The sequence below is a fragment of the Microcaecilia unicolor genome, chromosome 3 (assembly GCF_901765095.1).
Source record: "Microcaecilia unicolor chromosome 3, aMicUni1.1, whole genome shotgun sequence".
Taxonomy (NCBI): domain Eukaryota; kingdom Metazoa; phylum Chordata; class Amphibia; order Gymnophiona; family Siphonopidae; genus Microcaecilia; species Microcaecilia unicolor.
In genome coordinates this window covers 411,592,000-411,609,910 of record NC_044033.1, presented here as the reverse complement: position 1 = coordinate 411,609,910, position 17,911 = coordinate 411,592,000, and the positions used below count along the sequence as shown (strand labels likewise).

The 17,911-nt window shown below is 41.7% G+C and overlaps 1 protein-coding gene across 1 annotated transcript in view; it reads left to right on the top strand.

Annotated features, from left to right (window-relative positions):
• Positions 1-17,911, top strand: part of FAM228B (family with sequence similarity 228 member B) — a 110,375-nt gene that overhangs the window by 16,043 nt on the left and 76,421 nt on the right. The window contains exons 3-5 of the mRNA XM_030195139.1: positions 5,946-6,110; positions 10,127-10,204; positions 13,436-13,633. Coding sequence (XP_030050999.1) covers positions 5,946-6,110; positions 10,127-10,204; positions 13,436-13,633 — 441 coding nt within the window. The remainder of the gene's footprint in view (positions 1-5,945; positions 6,111-10,126; positions 10,205-13,435; positions 13,634-17,911) is intronic.

Genomic DNA, 17,911 nt, shown 5'->3' with positions numbered 1-17,911 from the left:
ATGCACTAATACAGCCTTGGCCATCAGATGGCCTCCTTTACGTGTTTCCTCTGTGGCCTCTCGTGGGAAAGGATGTTGCACAGGATTGCTCGTCATCCTAGGAAGGTTGTTTTTGTAGCTCCGAACTGGTCCTTGGTATACAGATCTCATCCATCTTCAAATCGCTCCTTGGTTGGCTGTTCCTCCACAGATGGGCTTGTTGCACCAAGGTCCAGTACTTGTGGAGGATCCCTCCCGCTTTGGTCTTACGGCCCTAGCTCTTGAGAGGGAGCAATTGAGGAAGAAGGGTTACGCAGATGATGTTATTACTACTTTGCTGTAAGCACGAAAGCGATCCACTCTCTTCTTCTTATGCTAGAGTGTGGAGAACTTTTGAGAGCTGGTCTGCACAGAGTGGTTTTTCTCCATTTCGTGCTCCTTGTCTCAAATTCTATCCTTCCTTCAGGAGGGATTCAGAAAAGACTTGGCTCTCAATTCACTCGTCTCAGGTGGCAGAGTTGGCATGCTATAGAAGCAAAATACAGAATGCCTCAGCTGCCTCACCTTGATATCGTTGTGGTTCCTTAAAGGAGTCACTCATCTGCATCATTCTCTCTGCATTATTTGTTCTCAATGGAGTCTTCAGTGGTTCTTAAGGATCTTCAGTCAGCCCCCCTTGAACCCCTTCATTTGACAACAATCAAAGATCTCACTTTAAAGGCAGTATTTTCTAGTTGCCATTTTGTCAGCACGGAGAGTTTCAGGCTCTCTCTTTCAAGGATCCCTTTCTCTGCTTTTCTGACTCAGGAGTTTTGATATGGACAGCTCCGTCCTTTTTGCTGAAGATTGTATCTCCTTTTCATGTCAATCAGACTGTTTCTTCCTTCTTTTTCCAGGGAGGTCTATTCTGCAGAATACACTTCCTTGAGGCTCTTGGATGTGAAGCGCATCTTTATGTGCTATCTTGCTGCTTCCAACAATTTCAAGCATTCTGTTCATCTTTTTGTCCTCTTTGCGGGACCCCAGAAACGTCTGCTAGCCTTCAAAGCGACAGTGGCTCGATGGCTTAAGGAAGCTCTTGGCAAGTTAACGGTTACATGTAAGCCACATTGAGCTTGCAAAAAGGTGGGAAAATGTGGGATACAAATGTAACAATATACTTCTATATTTAAAGAAAGCATGGGGAGGGGGAGGGGAGGGAGGCTGGAGAAGTAGAGAGCATCAGTGGTATTTTCTTGGTCTAGGGTGGAGCTGGGTTCAGGGTGTAGCTTTGGCACCCCCAAACAAAAGATGTTCTGCTACACCTGCTGAGCTCCACTTGAAACCCATGTAGCCACACTAGAGTGCTATCAAGATGGCTCCAGAATCAGGGCAGATATAGCAATATTCATAGTATCTGATTTGGTCAGCATTACATGCCTGTGGTAAGCTGTATGAGGGCTATATAGGACATTTCAACTGGAGAGCACCACATCCTGCTGCTTGCAGTAAATTCCAGTCCATTGCCTAAAGACCAGGGATATCTGACCTGACCCGTCATCATGTGGAGTATATAGATTGTAAAGAAAGCATGTGATTATCTTTTTCTTTGACTGTATGATCCTACAGCCAGGTGAGGCATTATAAGATGTCGTAAATGCCTCTGAGTCGCACACTCTGAATATTTGGAAAACAGGACATCTATAGCAGAGCACTATAATTTCTTTCGATATGTCATCCAGGACCTCTGCTATATAGATATTGGAATGTGTAGACTCACCTGACTGCGTGCTTCCAACCTGGAACCAGCAGTTTTGGAGCATCTGGTGGACATCCCTTTCTGGGGACAAGGGTAGAGGAGGTTACTGTTCTTATCAAGAAACATGCTGATACCATCAAGTCTCTTTCCCATCTGCTCTCATTGCATCCTCCTCTAGGAGATTTTTGGTTGGAGTCACAGGAGATCCTACTACTCTCAAAGGTGTAGAGGCCCTCCTGTCTCCCACCCTTCCCAGCCAGCCCAGAGGTCTCACATCCACCCAAGGCAGCAGGAAGCTTAGAAATCCTATTCAACCCCTAAGTCAAAGCAAAGGATGAGCTCTTGACTGGCTCCAGGAGAGCATAGCCACAATCAAAGTAACCATTCCAGACAACCTACTGGTAGAAGGGAGGCTAAATTTTCCAAGAAATGTGTCCCCTTGTAACCTCAACGAGTGGGTTCTCAAATAGTCTGGGTGGGTTACCCTTTCCTTTTGTGAACACCCCCTCCAAATTGCCCTCCGAGAGCATCAAAGCTAATCTGTCAGCACCAGAAGCTACTTTCTCAGGAGCTCCCTCCCCTTATGCAGAGCCAATGTGGTCAAACTCATTCCTCCAAGGGAGAAAGGGAAGGATTTTACTCTTAGTATTTGCGGGTCCCCATGAAAACAGAGGATTCCATCCCCATCCTCGACCTAAGTGCCCTGAACAAATATCTGGCCAAATAAAAGTTCTGGACTTAAAGGAGGTGGTATACAACATCCAGCTACATCCCAGTCACAAGAGGCTTCAGATTTTGAATGAGGAAGCTTTTGAGGAAGATTTGCTTTGAGTCAGCTCCCAGGGTGTTTACAAAATGTCTAGCAGTAGTTGCAGTGTCACTATGCAGACTGAGAGTGCACTTGTGTTGGAGCTTACTAGGATTCATTATTGACTACCCAAAATTCCATCTGCTCCCTGTCCAAAGATTGGTGTTCATTTGAACCTTGCTAGACATGGTTCAAGGCAGAGCCTTTCTTCCAGACCAACAAGCAGACACTGTTGTCGCCATTGCAGCCGAGGGCACTGCACCTAATAGTTTGTTAGTGCCAATGTTAAAAGCAAGAACTAATAGCTCAAGCAGTTAGCAGTATTAGTCTCACTCACAGAGTTTCTTCTTCTCTCAGCACATTATTTCAAATAGAAATCCAAATGGAGTCCGTTCACCAGAGCTCTTCATTTGCTGATACTGTATGTACAAAAACAGAATAGATATTCAAAGTTCTTCAACACGATGTGCAACAGACAGCCAGAATCTTAAAAAAGACTTAGTACTTAATTATAGCGTTCAACTTCAGGACACCGTCTTCAAAATGGTGCCCATATTTCATACAGATGCCAAACTAAACCATCCAATCCAAATGCAAAACGTTTCAGCTATGGTAACTTGCAGGGCTCTAAAAACAGAGCTTCTCAAAAGATATCCCTCAAAAACCCACGGGTTGGAAGTTTTTTTTAGAAAAATGCTGCTTTTTACTAGAAAGCTGCCCACTCAGTCATAGAATTTAAACCAATTGGTTTTAGCAACTTCAAATAGTAGATCCAGCACTGCTCTCATTGTAAGAGGTGGTGATCATAATTACCACCTCAAATGATGCCACTAATTTGCTCAACAGCAAAATAACAAAGTTGATTGAAAGTGTGTTTAGTAGTTCCGCAGTGGGCCACCAATTGAGCACCCACTTTTAGACGGGAGATGCATGATTTGTGCTCATTAATGCGGAACTTTAATGATCATGATATTTTTCCCACATAAAGTCTATTGCAAGGACAATGTACACATACACTACATGGGCAGATCTGCAATTTGTTCTAGATCATAATTCGTAACTTTTGCCATCTGCAGGGTTAATAAATGCTGTACATTACACTGTGAGGTCACAAATACTACAACTTCCACACTTAAAATGTCCTTTCTCCTTTAGCGGAGACTTCAAAACTCCCAGTTTAGGTAGATTTGCAGGGCTTAACAGCAATGATGTGTTGTTTATCTGGTAGGTACTTTATTTGCTGATGAAATATCATAAAGTACCACAGACGTTGAAGGTCTTTTGCTCCATTTTTTAAAAATATTTCTTCAAGTTTATTTTCTGCACCGATTATGTTTGATTCACAGCATAGTACAGTTGGAATCATTTTGTATGTTTTAGAGCTTTTTGCCTTTCTGTATTTGTTTGGATGTCTTATGTAGCGAATGGTACATGTGTTCTCTGAATAGAAGTGGTAAAATATAACATTTCTTATCCTTAGGACCAGGGGGGTCTCTAGTATTTATTTTATTTGCTGCATTTGTATCCCACATTTTCCCACCTATTTGCAGGCTCAATGTGGCTTACAGTATGTTACAACGACAATCACATTAATGGAATAAGAATTTCAGAATATAGATACAGATAGGTGCATAGGAATATCATGGCAATCATATTAACGGAATAAGAGTTTCAGAATTGTTACAAATAAGATGCATAAGAATATCATGTAGGATTGAAAATGTATAAATATATAAAACATAACATAATATTATCAGGACAAGATATAATGTTCAGTGATGGGGATGTAATAAAATAAACAACTTAGAAGAGTTCCATAATAGTTGCATCTGGTGTAATTTAGGAGTCAGGTCGTATTGGGGGATCCTTTTTGTACGTCTTAATGGTTTATTTCAAGTGTTTTTTGTTTGTTTGTTTGTTTTCTTATTTTACCCTTAGGGTTTGTTATTCTGCTCAATATACTGCCCTGTGATTGGTTCATATTTGGATGTGAGATTCTTCTACTGCCCTTAAAGCAGGCAAGTTGATGGGTGCGTCAATACTATACAATTTGGTGAAAATAGGACAGACTCACAATGGTCTCAAAGGATTAAGCAAATTATAAAATGAAACCTCTTGTTGGGTTCAAGTGCTTGAAACCTGCACTCGTTCATGTTTGTCCCTGGCGGCGTTATCCTCTGCCCATTGTGAACAGCAGCTCTCTCTTTGTTCAGTGGTACACATTTGAAGACTGGAGGATAGAGTGGGATGTTTGAAGATACCGGCTTATGAGAGATAAATCGTTTCCACAATTTTTATTATGAACGTAGTTGTAGAGTTCTAGTGATTGTGAATTTTGGAACAGCTCTCAACTCAGAACACACTAAGGCCTCCTTTATCAAACCGCGCTAGCTGTCCCTGGTGTGGTAATGCCGACCAAAGCCCATTCACTTTGAATGGGCTTGGGAACTGCTAGCGTAGCTTGATAAGAGGCCATTTTTCTCCTTTTATATATGAGTTTGGGGGGGGGGATTTTTTATATACAGTCATTTTTCTTCTTTTTATATAGGAGGTTTCTTTTTTTTTTTTTTTTTTACTGTTCCTTTTTTCCCCTTTTAAATGGAAACCGATGATAGTACTATCACTCCCTGAAAATTATACTACCGGGAGTTTTGAGGTTTCATTTTATAATTTGCTTAATCCTTAGAGACCATTGTGAGTTTGTTATCAAATTGTTTAGTATTGACATAGTAATTGTAATTTGCTGCTCCATATATTTTGATATAGGATTATAAACTGTTGATGGGCATGAAATTCTTTGCTATGTTGATGGACTTGCAGCAACCCACCATTGTGATTTTTTAAATGTATGATTTAAGTGTTATTTATTAAAGTATGTATGCTTTTTGATGTTATTGCGTGTTAGCTAACTCATCACAGTTGCTTTATTTTGTCTTTTGCGTTCTACTTTTACAATTGTGGTGTACCCCTCTTTCTGTATGTTTTCACTTTTGGAATTATTTTGGAGGCAAGTGATTATGTCTTTCTGAACACAGGTATATCAATAAACAAAATTTACCGTATATAGAGATGGAATTCTCTTATAATGTTGTTCTAGATGTGAAGGTCCAAATTTTTTTCATATGTCTGTTGGCTTTATATAGGAGTGTTTTTATATAATTTATTATTAATCAGTACATTTTGTGTTTTTTATGAGATTTGCTTTTACAGAAAAAGGGTCAGGGCTGATAAAACAATATTGTGGAAATTCAGATGTGGTGAATAAGGAATCTGAATGGACTATTCTTATGTTGCTAAATGTTCTGCTTTGAGACGTGAAGTTGTTGTACTATACCTCTATTCTGTGATGATATATTTTGCAAGGAATATTTTTAAATGAAGGAATGAGTAGTGTGATTTTACTGATTAGTTCACATTCAGTTTCAGGCGGAATACACCAGGAAGGCTGCCCGGGAAACCCTTTCATCAGCCGTGTCTAGAAAAGCAGGTTCCCCACACCCAGAGTTGAAGAGTGTGTCTGCTTCCTTCCTGAAAACAAAACCTTCCAAAGAGTGGCTGATCAATAAACCATTAACTGCTTTGGAGGTGATATATTTTGAAAGAGAACATTAATGTCCTCCATTGTATATAAGAAACCTTGTAAATGCAAGAAAAGTTTTGATAATAAACAGAAGCAGAGGTAAAATGGTATGGGAGAGACACCAGAATCCTGAGATGCCATAATGACATTCAAGTAAGAGGGTGACTAGAATGTAGACCTATTGCTCTCTGGCTGTTTGTATGAGTGTGATAGCTGCTCTAGATACTTCTCTTTCCCTCAAGAGCACAGGTTAACAAAGGGGTTTCTTTTACTAAGGCGCGCTAATGGATTTAGTGTGCACTAACGAATTAGTGTATGTTAAATGCTAAGAAGCCCATAGATATAGAAGAGGCTGCATTGCATTTACCCCCTAATTCTGTAAGTCACCAAAAATTGCATGCACAATTTAATTGAATAATGAGCTAATTAGTGTCAACAATTGGCTTTTTAACAAGCAATTGGTGTTAGGCACATGGTACTGGGCCACCTAAATCTTAGTGCCAGTTTATAGAATTGCTATCATAACATATAGAATACTATAAGTTATGTGCGTATTCTGGCATTTCGGTACAATCACACCAGCTCTATGGTGTAAACACTGATGTCTAAATTATACAAGCAAACCTAACATGTTACACCAGTATTCCTTTATAGAATATACCCTAATCAGGTGCCCTCTAGAGTGGCAATTCTGTGACTGGGCACCAGACGTTAGACACCTAGATGCAACGTGCTAAGAGCTAATTCTATAATGGCATATGGGTGCCCAGATTTCATTATAGAATACTAGTGTAAGTCAGCCTTTATGCACCTACATTTTGGTGCAACCTCAACACCATCTCAATAACAGGCATAAATGTTGCATGCACATAACTTACAGCATTCTGTAAGCTATGTGCTAAGCAGGGGCTTAGCTACGTGGGGCCACGGGGTCCTGGGCCCCTGTAAATTTTGCCCTGGACCCCCCTGCCGACAACCCTCTCGAGCCCCCCTCCTGCCGACAACCCGTCGTCGCCGTCGCCTGCCTTTGCTGGCGGGGGACCCGAACCCCCGCCAGCCGAGGTCCTCTTCTTCCTTCGTTCTGTTTCTGAGTCTGACGTTCTGCACATACAACATGCAGGACGTCAGACTCAGAAACAGAACGAAGGAAGAAGAGGACTTTGGCTGGCGGGGGTTGGGGTCCCCTGCCAGCAAAGGTAGGCAACGGCGGGGGAGGGTTGGCGGCGGGAGGGGGGGTCATAGTTGTTGGTGGTGGTGGCGGCAATGGCGAGGAGGGGGTCGGCGGTGCTGGGGGGGGCTAAAATGTGCCCCCTTACCTCGGGTTCTGGACCCCCCCTCCCGCCGAAGTCTGGCTATGCCCCTGGTGCTAAGTGGAAGAAATACCCATGGTCCACCCATGCTTCTCCACCTGTGAATGCCCCCTTGAATTTATGTGTTAAGGCAGTTTTGTGCTAAAATTATAAAATACCGATGAGTGCACACGTAGCACTTATGTGGATAATTGCTTGTAGTCTATAACTTATGTGTGCAATTGGCACCTAACTTTAGGTGACTACTATAAAATGAGAGGGTAGGTGCCTATATTTAGGCGCACTTTTACAGAATTGATTCCACATGTGTAGGCATTTTACTGGGGCGGTGAATAGGTGAAAATATGGCAGGATTGACACATGCTTATATGTTATGAAAATGCGTACATCTGCACTGATTCTTTCTAGCACATACATGCATAAGGTTATACCTGCCTTGAAGCAGGTGTAATTTTGTGAAGGACCCTGCTGCTAGGCTATCTTATAAAGGCACACAGGGGCATGTATTGAATTTATAAAATATATGCTTTCCATATGAAAAAAGGCAATTCTATATGAGGCTCGCCTGCAATTCTGCAGATTCAGTAAGTGGTGTTGAAAATTGAGCACCGAAAAGAGTCAGCTCTAAGCGCAATTTTATAAAAGCCATGTGCCCTTTATAGAATCACACAATGCCAATTCCCACACCTAACTTTAGGTGCCACTTACCTGTTGAAACCTGCTGTAAACGCTGGTGCCCAGGTTAGGTTGCTGAGGCCGTATTCCATAACTACGCTCACAACATTTTGGAATGCCCCTGACATGCCCGTGGCCACACCCCCTTTTGAGTTGTGCACCAGTAGAGTTAGGCGCCATGCCTTACAGAATAGTGCCAATTAACTTCAATAATTGGTTGTTAGCATCCAATTATTGATAGTTAAGGGCTCGTTCCTAAATTACATTGCGTGTGCATCTTGGACATGCAAATCTGGCACCATGTATAGAATCCAGGGGATTATGTACATATAACTTCAGTGTAGGTGCCACTTATATGTTCTTATGCCCTAAATGCTAGTCAATAAGGGCACCTGTAAGTGGCATTGTGTGCATTTGCAATGGGGCATATACAAAGGCATGTCTTCCAATAACACACTTACCTTATAGAATAGTATAAGATTTGTGTTTTATTGCTGCATTTATACACATCCATTTGTGATTACCCTTGACTTATTATAAATGAACATTATGGTGCGCTGATGCATTTCTGATATTTGCACTTGTATTGTTAAATCTAGTTGTCTATTTTCTAAACAGTATGCAAAAGAGTTGGAAAATATAGTAACTAGAGTAGTATTAGGATACATACCTATAAGACTTTAAAGTTGGGATCCAGTACATTACATTACATTAAGGTCTTATAGCCCACTACAACCAACAAGTTCTAAGTGGATAAGAACAAGAAAAGGAGAATACTCCAAAAAGTTTAAACTTTAAAGCCCAAGCACAATATCTATAAATTAAAAGACATATTTTCTAAAAAGAAAAGTCTTAAGTAATTTCCGATTTGATTTTGCTCTTAATGAGCTGGACAGTCTTAGAGAGAGAGAGAGAGAGCACATCAGGTTCAGAATAGAAGTGTAGCTTTAGAGAGAGCACCTGATGCAGTAACATTTGTTCAAGCTAGATTTTTTAGAATTATTAACATGCATGTTTATTGGCCTTCAACATTTCCCCTTTCATTGCCAGGCAACATTGTTTTCAGAGCTGTGCAGGCAAAAATGTTATTTCATTTGCTTTGTTTTGATTTTTTTTCTTTGCATTTCATTCACATACACTAAACAAAACAGCACATTCTAAAAACACAAACATAATGGAAATGCACACTCATTTCTTTAGAGCAGTGGTTCCCAAAGGTGCCTGGGAACCCTAAACCAGTCAGAATTCCAGGATATCCACATGCATTGCCTCTTTTGCATGTGAGTATGTGACATACATTCATTGTGGATATCCTGAAAACCTGACAGAGTTCCACAGGAAAGGTTTGAGAACCAGTGTCTTAGAGACCCTATCAGGATGCATTTTCACACTGTGATGAGGATCAGGACAGCAATACTCTAAATTACTTGAGTGGCAATTAGTGAGAGCTGAATGTTTATCCCTGAAGATATAGCCCACTTGAGCAGTGAGTATTAAAGCATTAGTAACACAGCATGTTGTTGACATATTCATATATAAAGATGATAAAAGTATCTTGTAGTGCGTTTAGGGGCCCTTTTACTAAGCTGCTTAAGTGCCTACTGCCTGGTTTGTAATTTCATTTTTTACATGCGTCCACCATTTGCGCCGGAAAATATTTTTATTTTCTGGTACACAGGCGGTAATCGGCAATTGAATGCGCGTTGACCGTTACTGCCTGGTTAATGCATGAGACCCCACTGCTAAGTCAATGGCTGGCAGTAAGGTCTCAGACCCAAATTGGATGCATGCCAATTTTAATTTTGCTGCACATCCATTTTCGGCAAAAAAAGGCATTTTTTACAGGTGCACTGAAACATGATTTCAGTGCACCTTAGTTAAAGGACCCCTTAGGATCTTATAGTTCGTTAAATATAGATATTCCAGGAATCTGTTGGAAAACAGATGTACCTTTCACTGGAATCAAATAATATGATAAATAAACATTTTTCAGCCATTTTTGTGTCCACTTTTTAAAATATTTAACTTTTTATTAGGAACTAGAGGATGAAGAAGGGAAAGAATTTAATCGAGCAACCCAGACAGTACTGGACACAGAGAATTACTTTGTGAAGGTAAGAAGGCATCGAAGGGTTACCCAGTTTCTTTGGGGATAGTGCTATTTTTCTGAAAACGTATACTTTAGGTTCCAATAAGACTTCTTTTGGAATCTGTGTGTAGCTATAGTTGGCTTTTTGTAAGATGCAAAAAAAATGCAACAAAGAACAAATGACGTGATTAGGATGGACAGATGGCAGATGTAAAAAACGACAGCAGTATTTTACAACATATTTGATGCCGGACACCAACTCTTGGATTCTATATATGGTGCCCAAAATTGGGCACTGATATTTGGGCACTGATACAAGATGTGTGCCCAACTAAACTGGCTTAGGATCCAGTTAGTGTCAGCGACATGTGCCAAAAATGTTAGATATAGATTTTGATAAATGTAACATTTTACATCCAACTTGAAAGAATTATAGTACAGATGTGGTGATAGCTTCCATTGTTACCCACGGTAAAGCGTTGCTGAGTTGTGACCAAAATGCAATCCTAGTTCAATTCGATCTATCTGCTACATTCGACCTGGTCAACCACAACATCTTGTTGTCCAGGTTGAGTGACGTGGAGGGGCATAATCGAATGTTGCCGGCGAAATAGATCGCCGGCGATCTATTTTGGTGGCGGCGCTACAGCTGGCCGGAACCGTATTATCGAAAAAGGTGGCCGGCCATCTTTCTTTTTTTTCGATAATATGGTTTAGCCCAGCCAAATGCCAGAGTTCACAGGGTTTGAGATAGCCGGTTTTGTTTTTCAGCGATAATGGAAAAAAATGCCGGCCATCTCAAACCCGGCGACATTCAAGGCATTTGGTCGTGGGAGGAGCCAGCATTTGTAGTGCACTGGTCTCCCTCACATGCCAGGACACCAACTGGGCACCCTAGGGGTCAGTGTGGTGGACTTCAGAAAAAGCTCCCACATGCATAGCTCCCTTACTTTGGGTGCTGAGCCCCCAACCCCCCCCCCCCAAAACCCACTACCCACAAATGTACAACACTACCGTAGATCTTTAGGGGTGAAGGGGGCAACTACATGTGGGTACAGTGGGTTTTGCATAATGCTTGGCTGCTCTGCACTGGCTTCCCCTCCTTAGGAAGGAAATCGTGTGCAAATGAGCTAACATTGAGCAGCTCATTTGCATGCGATTTCCTTCATGCATGCCCGTTCCTTTCCGAATCGCTAAGGAATCGGTAAGGGAAGGGCTTTTTCCATTCAGTTAGTGCATCAGTTAGTCCACTGCAGTGCCCCCCTAGGGTGCCCAGTTGGTGTCCTGGGAACCAGTGCACTATGAATGCTGGCTCCTCCCATGACCAAATGAGTTGGATTTGGTCGTTTTTGAGATGGGTGTCCTTGGTTTCCATTATTGCCGAAAACCGGGGACGACGATCTCTAAGGTCGACCATCTCAACATTTATGTCGACCATCTCTAAGGTCGACCTAAATGTTGAGATTTGGGTGTCCCTAACCGTATTATCGAAACGAGAGATGGACACCCATCTTGTTTTGATAATAGCGGTTTCCCTGTCCCTTCAAGGGGCCATCCTGCGGGGATGCCCTCAGGAAAACTTGGGCGCCCCGTTCGATTATGCCTCTCCACGTGGTTCAGCCCAGACTGTAGCTCAACCAAAGCTTGACACCATCAAACAGACACTTGCGGCAGTTTTGCATTTCTGTTTCTATGTTTTTGCCTGCTTCAAGGGCTAAATTATCTTACCAGGATACCTTAAATGCATTTAGAACATGTAGCTTCTTTCTTTCTTTGGCAGCATTGCTGAGGCTGGAAACAAATAGTGCACTTTAAAATATCTTTTTGGCAGAAACAAACCAATCAGTGGTATAACAGGAATCTGACTGACTGTAGGAATACTGGGACAACATTCTTGATGATTAATGGTCACGTATCAAATTTAACATATATAGTTCAATCAGTCTTATTCAGATGGGCATCAGCATTCTTCAACAGCTTGAACATGAAAGGAAGGAGGGAGATGGGATGATAGTTGGAAGGACACATAAGGTTCAGTGAAGATTTTGGACAAGTGGTATAATCACAGCTCATTTGAAGGGATCAGAAACAGCTGTAGTGACAAGTGATAGGCGGAAGGGATGATAGTAGGGAAGATAGAGCTGAGTAGATGAGTGGGAATTGGAGCGGAAGAACAGTTAGTGAGTTTGAAGGGGGGAATTCTATATATGGCATCTTAAAAATTGGCGCCATAAAACCATGCGGTTAGCATGATTCTATAAACTACACCTAAAGTTATACGTAGTTTATAGAATACATTCACGGTCCATTCTTGCGACTAAAATTTAGGCGTACCCATTTAGACCACCTAAAACCAGGCCTAAATACCTTCACCTAAGTTAGACGCAGATCGGGTATATTCTACAATAGTGTGCATAGTTTTTTGAAACGCCCATTCCACGCCATGGCTAAAACACTTGCAGTGATCCTAATAAAGCCACTCTTTGGACTATTACTATGGTGTTGTGGTATTATGTTCTAAGATTGCATCCTATATAACTGCTTCTATGTGGTTGTCATGGTGGCTAATTGCCAACTGCTTTGTTTGTGATACCAACCCTAGTGCCCTATGTGCCCTGTCTCACTGATACCATCAAGCAGAGGGGAGAGGGACCAATGCTGGGGCTGCCACAATTGGTATATGCTTGCTAGTATTATAACAATAATACATGATTTGATTGTGCATTCAGTTAGTGAAAGGGAAAAATGAGGTAGGAATCACCAAAGCTCCTTCACATGCTATTAACTGCTTTTCCTGGTGATACTTACATCAGAGATTAACATGCAAAACATATTTCCTATCCAGTCAATTTTTGTTTATTGTTTTGGATAGAAAAATGCTGATCTAGTGATAATCAGAGAGTGTGGTGTACACAACTCAACAGGGGCAATGGATTACCTTTTTTAGTTGAGGGGGGGTGGTGGGAGCAAATAAATCAAACTCCATCTCTCTCTCCTCCAGCTCCATAGCTGCTAATGCCATGTTGCACAAAGTTGGTCAGGCCATGTTCTCGTTGGCTTACTCCATTTCATTGCCTAGGTAATAGAGCCACTGCTCCACAGCAGTTCTTGTACCCAGCCTGCCATAGTGCATGCTAATCCAGCATCATACAAATGGATGTTGTGGGCCTTGTCTGATGAAGTTAAAGTGTACTATGGCATTATTTTCAGGTAAAGTTAGCATAATGTGTCTGTGTCTGCAATCCTGCCATTTCAGGAGTTTGACAAATATTTGATGCATCAAGAATTTGTAGAACTGCGAAAGAAGGAAATCAAGTACAGGAAATGGAGCCAGCGAGTTTCAGAACCACTTCTGCAAGCAATAGAGGATTTTATTGACAGCAGACCCCGCAAAGAAATGGAACGAAGAAGACAATTGCAATTGGCACATTATTTAAACTACTGTAATAAGAAGGTAACAGAAAAAAAAAACTGGAATTGGGCTTTAAAAATATTAGTGCATCATCACTTTCAACTTTCAGATTTCAACTTTATTTGATATACCACTAAGCCGGTTAGATCCAAGCAGTTTGCAGTAGTTTTTTAAAATTGTAACACAATTGAAATAAGGACATAGGAGGACTAGGTTACATATGTAGATAAGGTCGTCATGCTAGTAGCAAAATGTCTTTTTCCACTGCATATCTTCCTTCTGTTGCTGAACTCCTGAAGGCAGAAAGGGCCAGACTCATGCGAGTGAGGAGCATGGATGTGTCATCAAGTTACGCAGGGTTTGAAGGATTTTCTCTGTTCTCCCCTCCCATCCCATCCCCCATTAATTTATTGCTTGTCAAAGGTACTAGATTGACAGTACTAGAAACTCATCCTCCTATGATTCAGAACAGGGACAGCACAGGCAGTGACGGTATAAGCTTCCTTATGCCAATATCTCTCAACCCTGGGCTCAAGAGACCACATCTAAAGGGTAAGAGGATAATTCATTCTCCATGCCTGTGCAGTCTTTGGCACCTCTGCTGAGACAGTTAATGATGTATATTAATGGCAGCTAGGATAATGAATTTAATACCATGAGCATCACTGAACCACCAACTTATTTCATATTGCTGTTCAGGTAGTATCAGCTTATGGTCATTAGTTACTTGAGTCCAGGAAGAACAGCGGTGAAATACCAAAGGCAGAAAGAAACCAGCCAAGGAGCTGTATTTCGGCAAATGTTGCCTGCATCAGGGGTCTGCTGTCTGCTAAAATGATAAATGTAAAATCGGGAGCAAAATCCAAAGTCCACTTCTAAGCTTTCCTTATACCTGCCACTGCTGCTAGGTGAGCAACAGCATCTATCTAAAAATGTGATTTGAACCAGATTTGAACTAGTAATTTTTCATCTCAAGATTACTAGTTCATGTTTAAAATATGTACTTATTCTGCCAAGGCTTCAGGCCTTTGTAACGGAGGGAGTAAGGCCTGTGATTCAGTGTTACCTGTTTACTGCTTTTTAGTTATAAAAATAACAAAAATCTGAAATAAAAAACTGTGAAATTGGTGTATCAAGAGCATAGCCTTGATGGGAGTGGGGTGGGGGTAGAGGTGCTCAGGTCCCTTCAATTCCCCAGAATGCTCACTAGCGAGGATTCAATGCTAGGAGAGCAGCTAACTCTCCCTACTCAATCACTTTGTTTCTGGTTCCCTGTCCAACTGAGCAAACACACACATGTTGAAACATTGGAAGTTATCCTGTTGATCTCATGAGATTCTCAATATACAAGAAATTCAACAACCTTTTATGAAGCAACCGTTTATGATGCAAAAATTCACTCTTTATTAACTGTCTTTTATAAATCTAACTACGTTCTTCCCTTCGCATTGTTGTAAAATTGTTGTTTTTACAACAATGTGAAGGGAAGAACATAGTTAGATTTATAAAAGACAGTTAATAAAGAGTAAATTTTTGCATCATAAACGGTTGCTTCATAACCGGTTGTTGAATTTCTTGTATATTATACTAGGTACAACCAGTCATTGAGTGTGAACTTCATTTAAAACTGTGGAAATGAGATTCTCAATGAGATGTGCTGCCTTCAAGGTTTCAACATACATGCACACAGTGCAGATGTCGTGACGTCAGGGAAGCAAACCAGGAACAGCAATGGGATGCAGAGGGACAGTTTCTAGCAAAGGCCGTTGAGGAGGAAAGGCAGAAGACTGGAACTGGTGGTCTAATAGAGGAAGGGTTTAAGGAAGGGAGCAGAAGGTGTGGATGGAAAGGGAGCTGCATATGGAATTTCAAATTTGTTACAAAATTTTGTTACTTATTTATCAATTGGTGTATATGAAAACTCCCTGGTTTTTTGTTCCTGAAGAGGTGCTGAGAGAGGACCTGCTGAGGGGGCAGGAAAACTTCACTTGTGTACAGTGGCATACTTAGGGTAGTTGACACCCAGGACTGGTCATTTTTTAACACCCCCAGCCCCAAATCCAGTACTAGGCATACCGAGAATACAAAACACTCAGGACCTATAGAGCAATTATACCATACCATAAGCAGCAACTTCTGCAAGTTACACAAGAAAAAGGAAAGCATCTTAAACACTACAGTGAGCACTAGAACATCAATTCACCTATTGTAAAACGAAACCAGACAGAATAGTACAGATCGTCAATCCTGCACAGTCAGTGCCAACTGAAAGCCATGTCTTTTTTCACAAACACAGATACACCCTAATCCACTATAGAATAAAGTAATCATAAACTTTCTATTTAGACAAAAATTAAACTGAACCCCAAGATGCCAGACTCTGCATACAATGCAACACCACAGAAACAGAAAATCTCCCCTAGTACTGTGCAAAATATAAAGACAGCAGATGTAAATTTGAAAAAACTAACAAATACCAATCACCACTTTACAAATTAACAAATAGAAATAAAACAAATATAGAAAATAAAATAATACCATTTTATTGGACTAATACATTTAGATTTCAGAGGCCAAAACCTCCTTCCTCAGGTCAATACAGTATAGTGCTGTTACAGTATCTTATCCTGTCCTGAAGAAGGGGGTTTTGTTCTCCGAAAGTTAGTCAAAATGTATTAAAATTAGTGCAATGAAAAGATTACCTTATTTACATGTTCTATTTATAAACATTTATTAACACATCTACAATACTACTTTATCCTAAATCAAAAAAATAAAAATATATATTTTATTTACAGTTTGTTGTCTCTGGTTTTTGCTTTTCTCGTCTTCTTTTCACTGTCTTCCTTCCATCCAGCATCTATCTTCGCTCTCTCTCTGCCACCCAGTGTCTGCCCTCTCTGCAGTCCCTTCCATCCACTGTCTGCCCTTTCTCTCTGCCCCTTCAATCCACCATTTGCCTTCCTTCTCCCATCCATCCAGGGTCTGCCCTCCCTCTCGCTGCCCCTTCTTTTCAGCCCCCAGTTCCAGCCCCATTATCCGACATGTCCCTAGTTCCAGCCCCAGCCCACATCTCCCACCTGTCCCTCCTTTTCAGCCCCCAGTTTCAGCTCCCAGTCCCCACAGTTTCAGCCCCTGCCCCTTTTCAGCCCCCAGTTCCAGTACTAGCCCCCTTATCCCACCTACCCTTCTTTTCAGCCCCCAGTTCCAGTCCCCTTCTTCCACATGCCTTGCATTAGGGCTTGGAGAAGAGAAGGCTGAGGGGAGACATGATAGAGGTATATAAAATAATGAGTGGAGTGGAACAGGTGGATGTGAAGCGTCTGTTCACGCTTTCCAAAAATACTAGGACTAGGGGGCATGCGATGAAACTACAGTGTAGTAAATTTAAAACAAATCGGAGAAAATATTTCTTCACCCAACGTATAATTAAACTCTGGAATTCGTTGCCGGAGAAAGTGGTGAAGGCGGTTAGCTTAGCAGAGTTTAAAAGTGGTTGGACGGTTTCCTAAAGGACAAGTCCATAAACCGCTACTAAATGGACTTGGGAAAAATCCACAATTCCAGGAATAACATGTATAGAATGTTTGTACATTTGGGAAGCTTGCCAGGTGCCCTTGGCCTGGATTGGCTGCTGTCGTGGACAGGATGCTGGGCTCGATGGACCCTTGGTCTTTTCCCAGTATGGCATTACATATGTACTTATGTTTTCAGCCCCAGACCCATTCTCCCTTCTGCCCCCTTCTCAGACCTCAGTTCCAGACCCAGTCCCCTTCTCCCATCTGAGCCCACCCCACCCAGACCCAGTCTCCTTCTCCCATCTGAGCCCCCCTACCCACCTGCCTATCAGCTCCGTCGATGGACAGACAACCCTCTTCTCCTGCCACCCGGCACCCAGCCTTAAAAAAAAACAAAAAACTGTGAAGCACCTCGTGTCTGCTCTGCTGTAAAGGAAGCAAATCGCCTCGTCCCGTCGGCCCTTCCTTCACTGTGTCCCGCCCTCGCAGAAATAGGAAGTTACATCAGAGGGCGGGACACAGTGAAGGAAGGGCCGATGCGACGAGGCAGTTTGCTTCCTTTACAGCAGAGCAGACGCGAGGCGCTTCACAGGTTTTTTTTTTTAAGGCTGGATGCCGGGTGGCAGGAGAAGAGGGTCGTCTGTCCGTCGACGGAGCTAGTAGGCAGGTGGGGACTGTGGCAGGTGACCTTTTTTGAAGTCCCTGTACTTTTGAGGGTTAGACCTTATACAAAAGAAGACTGCTACTTTTAGCCTACAGGACAGCTGAGAAAAAGTTCCGCAAGTTCATTTTTCAATTCTAA